Here is a 15,468-nt window from a genome sequence, read left to right on the forward strand (position 1 = left end):
AGTATATATGCTGTGTGGTGCGGTAGTGCTGGAAATGTTTGTATGTGTGGAGGGTAGCAGCAATGGTAGCAGCAATGGTGAAGTGTGCTGGTAGAAAGGGAAGTAGCGAAGGAAACCAGTGGAGATCTGTGTCTGTAAGTGTGAATATGTGTTAGTGCGACGTGAAGGGAAAGCACGAGAAGTGTGGTTACCAGCAGCAATGGTGAAGTGTGTTGGTAGAATGGGAAGGAGCGAAGGAGACAAGTGGAGAGCTGTGTCTGTAAGTGTGAATATGTGTTAGTGACATGGAGAATAGAATGCAAAGTATGCAATGTAGCTGGGTCCATGGGTGTGAAGACAAAGATGACGACAAATATTTGCTAAGCACTATATATAACCAGCTAGCACACATAAACATCAAATATCAAATATTATCATAATCATATATTTGCAACATCACAGTCTACCACAATTTACAACACCAGCATCTAACACAATAATTTCACACTGTGTCCAGCAGTCTCCAGCCACGATCCCTGTTAACACTTGGATGTCTATCACGAATGAACATTACTTCACGTATACGACGATTCACAAGGGACGACTGCTTGGCGAGAATTGATGCGTTGGTGATGGGTGTAGATGTGATTTCTTGTTGTGGGTGGTGTTCTGCACAGTGTTCTCCCCATGGCGTCTCCAGCGCTTGCGCTTTGGCCTCTCTGCAATGCTCCTCAAATCTCTTCCTTGCAGTTCACTCGGTCTTGCCAACGTACTCCTCGGCGCAAAGTGCACATAACATCGAGTAGATAACATCCTGAGACAAACATTGACCACTCTCCATACCAGCATCACATGCACGACATTCCACTGGTCGCCCCCTTCCTCTTCTCTTCTTATACACTTCCTTCGGGCATTCAGTACAGCACTGTACGCTAAAGAGTTGAGCCTGTTTGCAGCTAGCGTTGCTCTCGCTCTCTCTTTTTCTCTCTCTCTCTCTCTACCTACCTACCCACCTACCTACCTACCTACCTACCTACCGAACAAACAAACGATTTGTGGACATGCATGGGGTAATGCCATACAAACAAATACGTCTAATGTAGGCAACTATATTGTAATAGACTCCGCAAGGGGACCAGTCCTGTAAGGCAACCATGTACAGTTTCGCGAGGCAAGTACTTGATGTGCAATGAATAAATTGCTGCCAAGGAATGCCAAGGTCTGTTACCTTTTTTAAACAAGAACTTTGCAACATCTTGTTAATGTTATCCACAGATGGTTGCCCTGTCTCCCGACTACCAACGCGTTGTCCAGCAGTTCCGTGCCTCCATGAGCAATGCTACGATCATAAGCGTGGAACGTGTGCAGAATAAATTTCTTTGGGAGAAGTTTTTGCCCGTGAAGAAATCAATCAAGAAGAAGATCGGCCACGAGCCAGAGGAGAAATTCCTCTTTCATGGCACCCGGAATAATCCTCCACGAGTGGTGAGTGGATGTGTGTGTGGGGGGGGGGGGGTGTATAATGCGGAGTGTGTGTGCGTGTGTGTGTCTGTGTGTGTGTCTGTGTGCGTTCATAGGAACTTCCTATGAACGTTTGTGTTCCATGCGTGCTACAGGCGATATCCTCTCATCTGAAGTGTACCACGGCATTAGGTGGACTTCTACAGCATGGTGCATTTATTACTTGCATGTTACCAAGAGTCCATTATCCCCCAGAGCGCGCAACTCCACTGATCAGATCTGGGATGGCGAAATCCGTGTTGCACGCCATAGCGTGACATCATGAGTAGAGGAAGTGTGTTTGGAGCCGACGGAATGACGCAAGTCCGACCCCAAAAATGACGTACATCACGGATTATGCCGTCCCACAACCCCATCCCAGTTGCACACTCTTGGGGATTATGGACTCTTGGTGTTGTTACCTATAGTGCCTATGTAACCTTGGCCTGAGGTTACAATTACATTCACAGGAGCATAAACTCCCCAGCCCCCAGCCAGGCACCAGTTCCAACCATGACAAGACGTTGAGATCAAAACTGCAACTCTCAAGTCCAAAACATTCTCTCGAAGCAAAAGGAAAACCAGCATCATAACAGAGCGAGCCAACGAAAAGATACGCATGCGTGTGTGCCTGTGAGTGTGTACAAATGACGTATGCATACATGTCATGAAGTAGAGTCACATTCATAGCTACAATCAAGAGTGGAAATATTACTACGCCAAACGGAACATGTGCAACATGTTACACCTCCCCCCTCGTTACAGAGGGAACGATAGTGACCGAAAGTTACAAAGCTTAGAGCATATCCGTGATAGCTTTCTACATGAGAAAATTAAATACTGGAAAGTGAAATAGTGTGGCGCAAGTATGGTACAAGTGTAGTTAATCGGTGTGAGGTATAATGGAAAGTTTAGAAACTACTAATGCTATGTAAGTGGACTGTGAAACAGCAAGTGAAATGCTCGACATTATTCATACTAACCTAACAACAGGTAGGACTGTGTGAAATATGTGTATTTCTGAACTAAGAATGTACAATTTCTCAATAATCACACTGTACAGTCATAGACACTCACTGAGCAAACCTTGCTGGCGGCTGAATGTTTGCACGGTTCCGCAGATCATAGTGGTGCACAACAGGCACAGGTGCATGATTCAGTGCTGCGGCTGGTGGCGGCACCGGCGCAGCAGCAATTACTGGTGCAGGTGGCGCCTGCACTGGAGCCGGGATTGGTACTGGTTGCACATTATACTCAACATCAGGCGTATAGTCGGCAATAGAAGTCGGAGGCGAGTTCGGTACGAGCTCATTGGCACTTGCAGGCAGATCAGAGCCAGTCCAAGCCTTCAGACGGTCAACGTGAACAGTCTGGGTTGTGCCGGATTTGTCAGCTATCCGAAGTACTACATCGTCAACACGTTCTAGCACAGTGTACGGGCCTTTCCAAGGTCGATGGAACTTGGAAGTCGTACCTGGTTTGACGGCAGGAGAATGCAACCGAACCATGTCACCAACGTTGAGTTTCGGTTGCTTAGCGTGCTTGTCATAGTGGGCCTTCTGTCGTCGTTGAGCTGTTGCTCCAGCATCACGGGCATGCGTGAACGCTCGTTGTAGATTGCGCCGTAAGTTGATAACATATGTGTTCACATGGGAGCGCTCAGAGTCTGGTGAGTGAAACATCACATCAACTGGCAGGTGGATTTCATGACCTAACATGAGCATCGCTGGCGTCTCCTTGGTCGAGGAGTGCACACTAGACCGGTAGGCAAGCAGACAACGTTGCAGATGACGGTCCCAATTGGTGTGGTGGTCGTCGACGTGAGCAGCCAGCATTTGCTCCAGTGTGCGATTCATCCTCTCGACTAAGCCGTCACTCTGGGGCCGGTATGCTGTTGTACGTGACTTTCTGATATCCAACAACTGACAGATCTGCTGGAATAACCTCGACTCAAATTGCGCACCACGGTCAGAGTGCAGCTGGTATGGAATACCATAACGACAGAAGAAGCCGTCAACAAGGACATGTGCTATTGTTTCAGCAGTAATATTCGGTACAGGAAATGCTTCTGGCCACTTAGTGAAATAGTCACAAATGACGACTAAATACTTGTTACCACTAGGCGTAGTAGGCAGTGGGCCCATAATATCAATAGCAACTTTCTCTAGCGGGAATGATGGGCGGTCTTGGACAAGCGGAGCTTTGGCCTTTGGTAGCGGTGCTTTGCGGCTCTCACAAATATCACATGCTTGGCAAAAATCACTAACTGCAGACGACATGAAGGGCCAATAACACCGCTTGCGAAGCTTGTCTTGTGTTCGCTCAATACCTAAGTGGCTTCCAGAGACATCAGCATGCACAGACTGAAGCATACGGGATTGCAGAGACTGTGGTACAACAAATTGTAGGTATGGTGTGTCGCTATTCTCGGGGTGGTAAACCCGGTACAACACTCCATCAACCAGTCTAAGACGCTTCCACTGGCTCCATAATCGTATCAATGCAATAGACGCACCGTGCATGGCAGGATCACTACGCAGGGGCCTGTCAAGTAATGCCTCCTGCCAGCCGATCATTGTACTCACATCTGCATCTTCTAATTGAGCTCTGCGCAACTCTTCAACAGTGAAAGACTCACACCAATTGGGTGGCGACACTTCAGCATTGACTGTTACAGGATTACTATCAGGACTAGCGCTAGACAGGTGATTGACAACAATAGTCTGCTCACCTACTCTCTGCTCGGGCGTTGGCGTCGGTGAGGTTGCGGTAGCCGGGCTGTGGCAGCGGAGTCTTGACAAGGCGTCTGCATTGACATGCTGCTTCCCGGGCCGATGTGTGACGACGTAGTCGAAGACGGCCAAACGCTCAATCCACCGGGCTAGAAGACCGTCCACTTCCCGGAACGAATGTAGCCAGATGAGCGCTTTGTGATCAGTTCGCAATGTGAACTGATTTCCAAGTAGGTAATGGCGGAAATGTGCAGTAAATGTGACAACAGCAAGCAGCTCCTTGCGTGTACTGCCCATGTTACGTTGGGATCTCGTTAATGCTTTGCTGGCATAGGCAATCACTACTTCCTCACCGTGACTATTGACTTGCGAGAGAACAGCTCCCATGGCGAGATCTGACGCATCAGTGTCCAGGATGAAGCGCTTGGCAGGATCAGGATATGTCAGAACAGGTGACTTGACTAGTCGGGACTTCAGTTCAGCAAATGCCTGTTCACACTCATCTGTCCAGTTGAAAGTGGCATTCTTCTGGGACAAACGGTTCAGGGGCTCTACAATTTCTGAGAAATGTGGCACAAAGCGGCGATAGTACGATGCGAAACCAACAAAGCTACGCACCTCTTTCAGTGATGTTGGGGATGACCAGTCTTGAACAGCCGTGAACTTGCTTGCGTCCGGTGCCACACCTTGCTCTGAGAATAAGAATCCCAGGTACGTGACTGAGGACTGAAGCAGTGAGCACTTCTTGGGCTTGATCTTGAGGCCAGCTTGACGAAGACGACTGAATATTGTTTGCAGACGACTCATGTGTTCCTCAATCGTTGATGAGAACACGATAATGTCGTCCAAGTAGACCAGACAGATATTGGGTACTAGGTCACCAAGGACCCGGTTCATGAGGCGTTGGAAAGTTGCCGGTGCGTTACACAGGCCGAACGGCATACGGTTCCACTCGAATAATCCGAACGGTGTCACAAACGCCGACTTAGCTTTGGCAGCTTCATCTATCTCCACCTGCCAATAGCCAGCTGCGAGATCTAAGGTAGAGAAGTAGCGTGCACCCGCCATAGCGTCGATAGCATCGTCAACACGAGGAAGGGGAAAGGCATCCTTCTCGGTGATACTGTTCAACTGCCGGTAGTCGATGCATAGCCGGATAGATGAGTCAGGCTTGCGTACGACAACTATCGGAGCAGCCCAAGGGCTTCTGGATGGAGATATAATCTCATGATCAAGCAGTTGATCAACGTGCTGCTTTACCTCGGCTCGTTGACTGAGAGGAATTCGGCGGGGTGGCTGTCTCTTAGGTTGATCAGATGTAGTCTGGATGTTGTGTGTTACTACATCAGTCTTCCCAAGGTCGAATTGTCCCTGCGAGATGACATCGGCATTGTCGTTGAGCACAGTAGCTATAGCAGACTGCGCTTGCGGATCGAGGTGACGTAAGTCAAATAGATCGTCTGGCTCGGAAGGTGAGCAGCTCTCTTCCTGTACTGCGCTACAGCTATGCTCGTCAACAGAGGCAGCATGCGTAGGCGAATCATTGAGATCATCGTCAATGTAAATATCAGAATCAAATTCAGCAATTTGATAATTCTTCGGGACAGTTGTGGAATGAGGAAGAAAATTTTGTAGGCGAATCCAAACACGGCCAGCAGAGTCAGGAGTAGCCACCACACGTGACATAGCAGTGCTAAACTTGGAAATAAACTTCTCTGAGGGTGAAACAAAACCAGCAGAGCTAGGTAAAAGATTACCATCGGTACGCAGCTGCGCTTGAACAATGACTTGTGTATACGCTGGTACAGTAACCGAATTAGCAAGATGAACACGGCAGACTACAGGATTAGCATTATGGGTGGGCTCTAGGGGTACATCGACACCGCCTGCATCGAGCATGTTGCGACCGAAATCAATTGTGCAGCCATGAGATTGCAAGAAGTCAATGCCGATTAGCACATCGGGCATAATGTCAGCAACAATGACTCTGTGGCGTACAGCAAGCTTGCCAGTTGCTAACAATACGACAGCTTCCCCGAGCACAGGGACAGAAGAATTATTTACCGCTTTAAGAACAGTATTAACGGGTGAGATAGATAAATGAACATTATGATGAGAGAGAGACTTAGCAAAGCTGGTGCTCAACAACGTTACGCAACTGCCGGTGTCCACAAGCATGTTGGCTGGTACAGCCTCGACCGTGCCTTGGATCTGCACCGTGCTGTCGGACTGTGTTGCAAGACACGACAGAGGCAGGACAATCGAGCTGTCTGGACACTCGGCTGGAGTAGTTGTGCAGGCCTGACAAGTTGTCTCAGTAGGTAAGCAGACAGCCTCATGACACACCGAACACGGTTCACTCTGCTTACCGGTACATGGGTCCATTGGGGAGGTTGCTGACGGCGGACCCTGGTTGTCAGCGACGCTCAGTTTCCCCGACCGCGTCCACGGCCCCGGTGACCACCACGGTTAGCCGGTGTGTATCTCTGGTGCGGACAATCAGGTGCGAAATGCATTGTGCTGTCGCACACATAGCACCGCTTGGTGTCACCATCTCCATTCCGATGCAGATTAGTTGGCCTCTCCAGCGTGAGCCTGGAGATCTTGTCTTCCAGGGCTGCCATCCTCGACAGCAGGGCGTTGAGTGTAGGGTCACTGGGCTGAGATTGCACCGCACATACAACTGGGCTAGCTGCCTGCTGCTGCTGGTCTGCCTCCAGGATGCACTGAAAATGCACAGCCCGTCGGAGTGCATCATCCAATGTTGGTGGGTCCGTGCCACGAACATGCAGGCGCAGGTCCCTGCTGTCAAGGCCGGCTACAAAGGTGTCGCGCGCCAGGGTATCCTGCACTGCTCCAGCCACCGTGGGGTACGCCCGTCTACTGAGCCTGCGGACGACTTCCGCAAAATCCGACAGGGACTCGCCACGAATTTGCCGGCGTGACTGCAGCTCTGCTCTGAACGTGGGGATGAAGTTTGCGTCGCCGAATCGCTGTTCAAACGCCTGCAGCAGCTGGTCGAATGGGCCTGTCCTCGTATGGGCTTCCAAACTTTGGAAGTATGACAGTGCGTGGCCGGTGAGGTACAACCCAATGTACCTGCTTTGGTCTGCCGGTGTCCAGTTGTTTGCATTCGCGACGAGGCGAAAATGGCCAATCCATGACGTCCAGTCGGCGTTGCGCTCGCCAGAAAATTTCTCTGGCGTGGCCCATGCTCGCATCTGCTGTTGTTGACGTGCTGGTTGTTGCGCTGGGCCCGGTGGTGGTGGTGGAGGGGGCGGAGGAGCGCCACCTTGCTGAGCCATCTCTACACGATCAGTCTTCCACAAATAATTTTGGTACGCGTGCTCTCACAAGACGTGGAATTCGAATTCGCTGCCACCACGTGTAACCTTGGCCTGAGGTTACAATTACATTCACAGGAGCATAAACTCCCCAGCCCCCAGCCAGGCACCAGTTCCAACCATGACAAGACGTTGAGATCAAAACTGCAACTCTCAAGTCCAAAACATTCTCTCGAAGCAAAAGGAAAACCAGCATCATAACAGAGCGAGCCAACGAAAAGATACGCATGCGTGTGTGCCTGTGAGTGTGTACAAATGACGTATGCATACATGTCATGAAGTAGAGTCACATTCATAGCTACAATCAAGAGTGGAAATATTACTACGCCAAACGGAACATGTGCAACATGTTACACCTACACCGGTGAGATGCACCAGCTATCTAACTGAGTCGTTTCAAAACAGTTGGACATCATCTTCTGGTGCCGCAGAACCTTCTTTTGCAGCAGACCGGCTAACACAGGCTATAGCATATTGTTACTGGTACAAATCTCTTTCTAGATCACGTACTTCTTTTCTCAATATAATTATGTTGAAAAATATTTAGAAGAAAACGAGGAAACCACTGACTGGGGAGCAGGTTGTGCGTAAGAGTCCACTAACTAACTTATACCAGATCTTGAACAGTCCGCAGACGTGCATAATTCAGCACGAAACTGACGAGGAGTACTGAGACATTCCACGGCATGATACTGTGCGCTAGAGCACTGCACGATAGTGCTAACCCGGCGGCAACGGCCTTCCAACATGGAAGGCTCATAGCTACCAGGGGAAATGCCCAAGGGGAACTTTGGTAAGCGTCGTCGAGCCAAGCCCGGGCTACATTGCAAAGCATAGCAGGATGCTGGCTTGGGATGACAACTGGATGTTAAGACCACTGAACAGTATGATTTATTAAGCACAAGTGTGGCCTTACCCGTATTTCGATCAATGTGTTGTTTCTGTTCGCCATGCTTTCCTCGCCAGATCTATCTGGACGAGGAGGGCTTTGATCTGCGGTTTTCTTCGGAGGGGCTGTGGGGCAAAGCCAACTACTTTGCTACCGATGCCAGCTATTCACATAATTATTCATACTGCCTCAACGGACAACGGCAGATGTTCCTCGCGCAGGTAAACGGCTTTCCGTCTTTTTTTCTTTCTCTCCTTACTTGGTGCAAGGTCTTGTACTGCCAGTTCTTTTTCCCTCCGTTCTCTTCTTCTCTCTTCACTTGGTGCGCTGGGCATACATCGCAATCGAGACCTCATGTCGGCTAAGTGTGATCAGCCCCACCACCATGACTCTCCTCTATTCATCAATATAGTAACACTACCGGGCATGTGCATGCAGGGTCGACGGAAGGTATTTTCGGGTGGTACGGTCAGCCACCTGAAATACAGTATACTCGTGGCCCCTCTGAAAGTTTTCAAAATTTAGAGCCTAAATCACGGTCTTTTGTTGATTCACGGGTACCTGGGACAACGGGTGATACGGTCAATGCTGTGGTGACCGTAGCGTGTCCGACACCCCTGACATGTCATGTTGCGTACTACCGATTGCCCATAAGAAATGCCACAGGTCACACAATGCAGTGCACAATGCTTGTCAGACTCCTAAAATTTAGCGGGATGCCAGTTTTGCATGAATGGACCGGGCTCGTTTGAAACAACGCGTTCGAAGCAAAACAGAGACCATGCAGAGAGGATTACTGTAACGAATTTGAAAATGAGAGGTACATGTAGATGGAAAGACACGAAAGGTGAATCGAAATCATGTATGATGCGACCGTTCAAGACAACTAGTGCGAGGCTTCTTGTCCACACACAGCACACTACATTCATCTCTCTCTCTCTCTCTCTCTCTCTCTCTCTCTCTCTCTCTCTCTCTCTTTCGTTCTCTCTCTCTCTCTCTCTCTCTCTCTTTCTCTCTCTCTCTCTCTCTCTCTCTCTCTCTCTCTCTTTCTCTCCCTCTCTCTCTCTCTTTCTTTCTCTCTCTCTTTCTTTCTCTCTGGCTTGTAGGTTGTCACTGGTGATAGCTACACATGCCCGCATGACCAAGAAACGCGGAAGTTCACAATGCCACCCGTCAATCCAGGAGCCACATCGGCCTCCCTTGGTGGTAAGCAAATCCCCGGCATGTGTGTAGCCCTTGTAGGGCCTACTTTCTAGCACAGTGGTCTTACAACTCAGCCAGGCACTGGCATACGTGTGTGTCTATCATACAGTACTGCCAGGTTCCGAAGAACTGTGAGGTCAGCCTCGTTGCCTAGACCGTTCTTATTTTCATGTACAACAGTCTATGCACAGTGCAGTGGAGTCACTGCATAAGCATCAGTGTGCTGTGCTTGGTGAAGTCCCAGCCTTCTCGTTCTTCGGCGCCTGGCAGTACTGTAGCTGTGCATGCCTGCATGCCACTCGCAGGTGCTCCTGTTGCTGACATGTACATGTGCAGTGATGATACTGGTTCTGGTGCTGGTAGAGGTGGCGGTGTCGTTGGTTGTGTACGAACGTGTGCATGTATCTACCCCGTGGTATGGGGACCATTAACTTGCAAAACTGGAGCATGTTCTTGTCCAGTTCAGCATCTGCTTTGCTCTCTCTCGGCTTTCTTTTTGCAGACCAAGTTCGCTACGACACTGTCAGTGGGCGCACAAATGGCACTCTGGTTTACATGGTGTACCGTAACTGCCAGGCCTACCCAGCCTACCTGATCACCTACCTGACTGTTTAGTGTCCAACCAGCAAGCATGATCTGCACTGGTCAGCATCCGCCCTGCACTGAGCCGATGGCATTTTCCAACTCCATTTTAATTAAACACCACTCCCGTGTATTATGGTGGTGACAGTCAAATGTTTTCTTCAGATTTTCTCCTTTCAACACCCTCAACTGATGGATGCGTGTGATATGATCCAGAGCATGTGACTGGCCGTGACCCTTTCACGGTACATGTCGGCAAGGCGCTTTGCAACTTGCATACAGGTGTCCAAGCTCACCATTACACCAGTTGGAAGCAAGACATCCATGCAAATAGCACACAAAGACAGTTTGTCTCTCTTGTAGAATGTATATGAACTGAAAAATGATGTTCGTCCAAAGCAGAACACCCATACAACTCTGTTCAACCGTCTTTGAAGTTGTGCACTGTACTGTTGAGGCAACGAACTAAAATATAAAAAAATTAACAAAAACAAAAAAGAAAGGCAGAGGACAAAATGTTACGAGTTATGACAAACTGTCCACCAACGTATCCGAGTTCAAAAACAAAAACTGCATAATTACACAGACAATTGCCTCTCGTATGAAATGTGTACCATGGTATACGGATGCCATGGCCCAAAGCGGGACTGTCCTGCACCAGTTACCTGTTGAGGACGGGGCGGTTGGCCACAGGCTGATTGCATAACACAATAGTGATTCATATTGTTTCAATTTGTCTCCTTCCCAGCATTCTAATCTACTCAAGTTTTTTCTAGCACCCATTCAACATCAATACTCTTGTAGTCACTTTTCTGTGTCTGCTATATTTAAAAGCAGACACAGACAACACTGTTAGTTCGCTCTTGCTCAAACTCTATCCTTTTCTCTTCCGGTACAACTTGGCACCGACATGTATGGCCACTCTAGTTTGCTTTTGTCCACGAGTGCGGATGTTTGGTTTGTTTGTTTTCTCTTTCGGTTTTTTCGGTTTTCTTTTGTTTCCACAAATGTATTATTTTTAGAAAACAAGTTAGTTGTGCTCTCCGACGGTCGCCATTGCATGCTATGACACGCATTGCATTAATGGCCTGTGGGCAATCGAGGACTATGCAGCCTATGGGTATGAGCAAGAGTACATAATTTCATAAACCCTGCTGGTTTATGTACTCTTGCTATGAGTATGAGCAAAAGATTAAGTACATCAGTTGCTGTCTGATGATCGGTTAAAACCGTGAAACTCAGAGTTACAGAAGAAACGCTTTTCGTCCCTCTCAAGTGTGTGATCATGTGTACATATCAAAGCTCCCTTACTCGTGGTATGAGTATGAAGTAGCGGTAGATGCGACCTCGACCGGGGGGAGGATCCAGCTCCCAGTCGGCCCATAGCATGAGTGTGCAGCAGGGAGTCGTAAAATACTGATCTTTTTTTCAGTTACCTTCGAAGTACAGTGTAGTTCGTAGATCTACGTGTGTCGTCTGACAAAGTGACAGTTCCAATTTTATGAGCGAAGTGCTAAGGCGAGGAGGTACATATGTCATTGTATCATTGCGGTAGGCAACCATGCGCAGTCAGTAGATCTACCGCTACAGCTTTACAGTACAGGTTACTAAAGTAACATTAGTTAGGTCCCGACAGGTTACAGTACGTTCAGTTTCTCGCCAAACACGCCCCCGCCTCAATGTGCCCTACAATTGTAACCAAGGAGCGTTACTTCTTGATCTATCTGCAGTCATGTCACATGTGTGACCACTGTCGCCAGTGTGACTTCGCAGCGTTCATAAGGCCGGCCGTGAGCTCTGTGTGTAGATCTGCACTGTTCGACTACAGCTTACTTGCTGGTTCTGTGAGTACCCAGTACTACTGTTCTTTCTTCTGCCGTTGTCTCAGTAATGCTATGTGTGGAAACTCCCGCACGAGGCAGCCCCTGCGTGTGCTTTCTAAATGTCAGTAGAACTTCTAAAGGAAGTGAGGGTAATTAATAAGTCGTGCCCAGTAGCCAGTTCCCTTAGTGGAAAAGCAGAATGCCGACTGTGATACCGGTACTTCGAGGCCGAGAGGCCGCCACTACTGAAATGCATCGAACTGTTTTCCTGTATTTGTAAAACTCCGTGGTCACTTGTATACTGAAGAGGTTCACATGTGGCTACAGCCAGGACACTTGTACCAAGCAAGAACAAGAGTTCCTTTCACCGGCCAGACTGCACTGCATCGGTACCGCCGTGTTAGCGAAGCCTGTCCGGGAGTAAACCATGGTAGATCTACATGTACACGTAATGGTAACCAGAGCGAGGAGTCTGCACAGTACAGGCCGAGTGAACTGGGAGAAGCCTGCTTGCTCAACAGTCATATTCATAATGATTGTCTCGTAGCCGGAACTGACTGTGCGCGGCCCAAGCGCGAGCCTGTCCAAAAGGCACAGCTACAGGAAAAAACTGCGCTGAGCGAAGCTCGAAGTCTGTCCCACGCTGCAACGGCCGAACTGACCGAAGTACCCAGCCTAGCCTGTCATAACACTATCACCGACTAGCGGCTGTAGACATCATGTCCGACGAAGCCTGGTTGAAAGTTGAAGAAGGCGAACCCTGTCCAACTACTGGTTCCGCAAGTGGGGAGAAGATCAAGTTGAAAACTCCAAACTACACTATAAATCTATATAAATGCCAATCAAGCAAGGAAGAAGGGCAAACCTCTTCTCCGACACGGCGACTTGACTTGGACCAGGGAGTAGTGTAAGACTCCCTGACTTGGACTGTGGAACAGCGATCAACGAGAATGATGTCTACAGGTCGACAACTGGACGCAAAAACTCGACCGGAGCAAGTCGCGGGCCATGATACACGATATATTTTCTCGGCACGCCTTATTTCCACGAGCAAAGACTTTTTAAAGTCGCCATCGCCATCGATGCATCATCTCGCTTTATCGTCTTCCATGGCCGACACTCGACAATACTAGCTACTGCCCCAGACGGGCCATCAGTGTCTATTTTGCAGCTTTGTGCTTGCACGCGAGCCCCCTACGGCCCTAGCTCGGACACACTCGACCGGCTCGCATAGCCCCGGGGCAGGATGAATCCGTGGCTGCGTTGTCTCGCCTGGCGGGCGCGAGAGGGACGGTCTGCCTGACACCTTCACGACCTGTCTAGGTGATTTGGAGATATCTAGTATGACAATTTGCGCAGCTAGCTAATACACCACTCGGCTTCATCACAAGTAGTACATGTACAACGATGTTACGTAGGGCATTCTACTTTGCGCAGGGTGTGGGTGAGGACTGGGTAGGTGTGACACATGTGAGTGTGACATCCGCTGTCCAGTAGCGTAAGCACCTTACTTGTCCATGACTTGAGTTGAGGACCACTGCGGTACTGGCCTCAGCTCACACCGCCAGCAGCCACCAGCCACCAGCCACCAGCCACCAGACGTCACCTGTTGTAACGTAACTCGTTGTGTCAGCTGTCAGAAATGCAGGCGCTCCACTTCCAAAAGATACAGTCATCATAATCACAAAGGACGAAACAGTTCTGTCCGCAGATTGAGTAATTACTAGTAAAGACTAAAGACGAGGGCAGGTTCTTGCCTTTTTTAAAGGGGAAGTATACCCTAAAATCAAATTTTCACCAGTTGTAGTCTTCTGGGTGCTGAGTCGAATGGTCTTGGTCCGAGGAAGCTGCGACGCTCCCTTCCTACTTGAATCCCAATCGAACTCGCGCACTTCCACCGAAACTGGGTGACTGCGCCCTACTAGATGGGGATTTGTATGCAAAATGTCACTAAAAGCGCCATTTCGTTCTTATAAAAGCACGGATGACCGCGATTGGCCCATATGTTGTAGTCTTTTGGACGCTGAGTCGACTGGTTTTGGTCCGAAAAGGCTGCGATGCAGCGTTCCTCCTTTATTCCCAATCGAACGTGGTTGAACAAGTGGTCACGTGCTCCTGGGTGCCCAAATCACCTGGTCACCGCGCCAGCAGGCGACAACTTTCACACCAAGGTTCAACTCGAGTTCAACTCGAGTGACAGGACTGCACCCAAAAAAGGTCAAACAGGCTAGTAAGTTGTACCCTGCAGGCACGGTGACCAGGTGACTGGTGTACGCAGGAGCACGTGACCGCTTGTTCAACCATGTTCGATTGGGAATAAAGGAGGAACGCTGCATTGCAGCCTTTTCGGACCAAAACCAGTCGACTCAGCGTCCAAAAGACTACAACATATGGGCCAATCGCGGTCATCCGTGCTTTTATAAGAACGAAATGGCGCTTTTAGTGACATTTTGCATACAAATCCCCATCTAATAATAATAATAATAATATCTTTATTAGGATGACCCAGAGGCTTGTCGCCTATCAAGGGGTTCACCGCTTTGAAGGATGTACATGTACACGTATGAGCTAAAGTGAAAGTAGTGAAAAGTTGTGCAGCGGGAATGCGTTGGGGAGCACACGGGGGGGGGGGGGTTATGTACATGGCGTAGGCATACCGGAGAGCAAAGCACTATGTTTGCAAGTGAGTTTGCGAAGCTCATTCTTGAAAACAATAATGGATGGTTCTGCAGTTAGTCTTGGTGGGAGGCAGTTCCATAAGAGGGAGGTTTGGAAGAGAAACAACGATTTTGATGTGGTCTTTGCTTTAGGGAGAATAATTTTGTTAGGGCGTCTCGCACTCTGCGTGATATTGAAATGGAATGAAGCTAGGCAACGTCGATACTTGAAAATAAATTTGTGCATGGTAACCAAGCTTAAAAACTGCCTGCGGTAAAGAAGGGATTCAATGTTAGCTTTTTTATTAAGATCCTGCTTGGGTGTATTAAAGTCGATTTGGATTTTGCGTTTCCTAAGGTAGGATCTTGCAAACCTGGCCTGGACTCTATCCAGCTCACTCAAGTCGCTTGAACGAAGACGAAATGACCACACTACGACGCTATACTCAATCACAGGTCTAACATAGCACTTGTAGAGGAGCATCATGGCCTGCGGTGTAAGACGATGTGCCATGTGACAAAGTAGGCTTACTCTCTGCTTGAATTTGCGACTGATGTCAAGGTAGTGTTGACGGAAGTTTAGGTCTGCACTGAAGCGAACTCCCAGATGTTTGAGGATGTCAATACTGGGAAGAGGTAGACCCTCCATAGTGTAGGTGGCAGATGTTGGTGCTGGTGACGATGCTGCCGCTGGCTTATAACGGAAGCTTAAAATAGAAGTTTTTGAGGGCGAAAACTCTCCGCCTCTTTCCCTGGCCC

The 15,468-nt window shown here is 48.9% G+C and overlaps 1 protein-coding gene across 8 annotated transcripts in view; it reads left to right on the forward strand.

Moving 5' to 3' along the window:
* The window catches only part of LOC135818335 (uncharacterized), a 49,229-nt gene extending 37,953 nt beyond the window's left edge, over positions 1-11,276 (forward strand). For all 8 annotated transcript variants that reach the window (XM_065331709.1, XM_065331717.1, XM_065331725.1 and 5 more), the window contains 4 exons: positions 1,255-1,464; positions 8,522-8,665; positions 9,551-9,650; positions 10,150-11,276. In XM_065331709.1, coding sequence (XP_065187781.1) covers positions 1,255-1,464; positions 8,522-8,665; positions 9,551-9,650; positions 10,150-10,262 — 567 coding nt within the window. In that variant the 3' untranslated portion in view covers positions 10,263-11,276. The remainder of the gene's footprint in view (positions 1-1,254; positions 1,465-8,521; positions 8,666-9,550; positions 9,651-10,149) is intronic.
* The last annotated feature ends 4,192 nt before the right edge of the window (positions 11,277-15,468 follow it).

The sequence above is a fragment of the Sycon ciliatum genome, chromosome 1, assembly GCF_964019385.1.
Source record: "Sycon ciliatum chromosome 1, ocSycCili1.1, whole genome shotgun sequence".
Classification (NCBI taxonomy): Eukaryota; Metazoa; Porifera; class Calcarea; order Leucosolenida; family Sycettidae; genus Sycon; species Sycon ciliatum.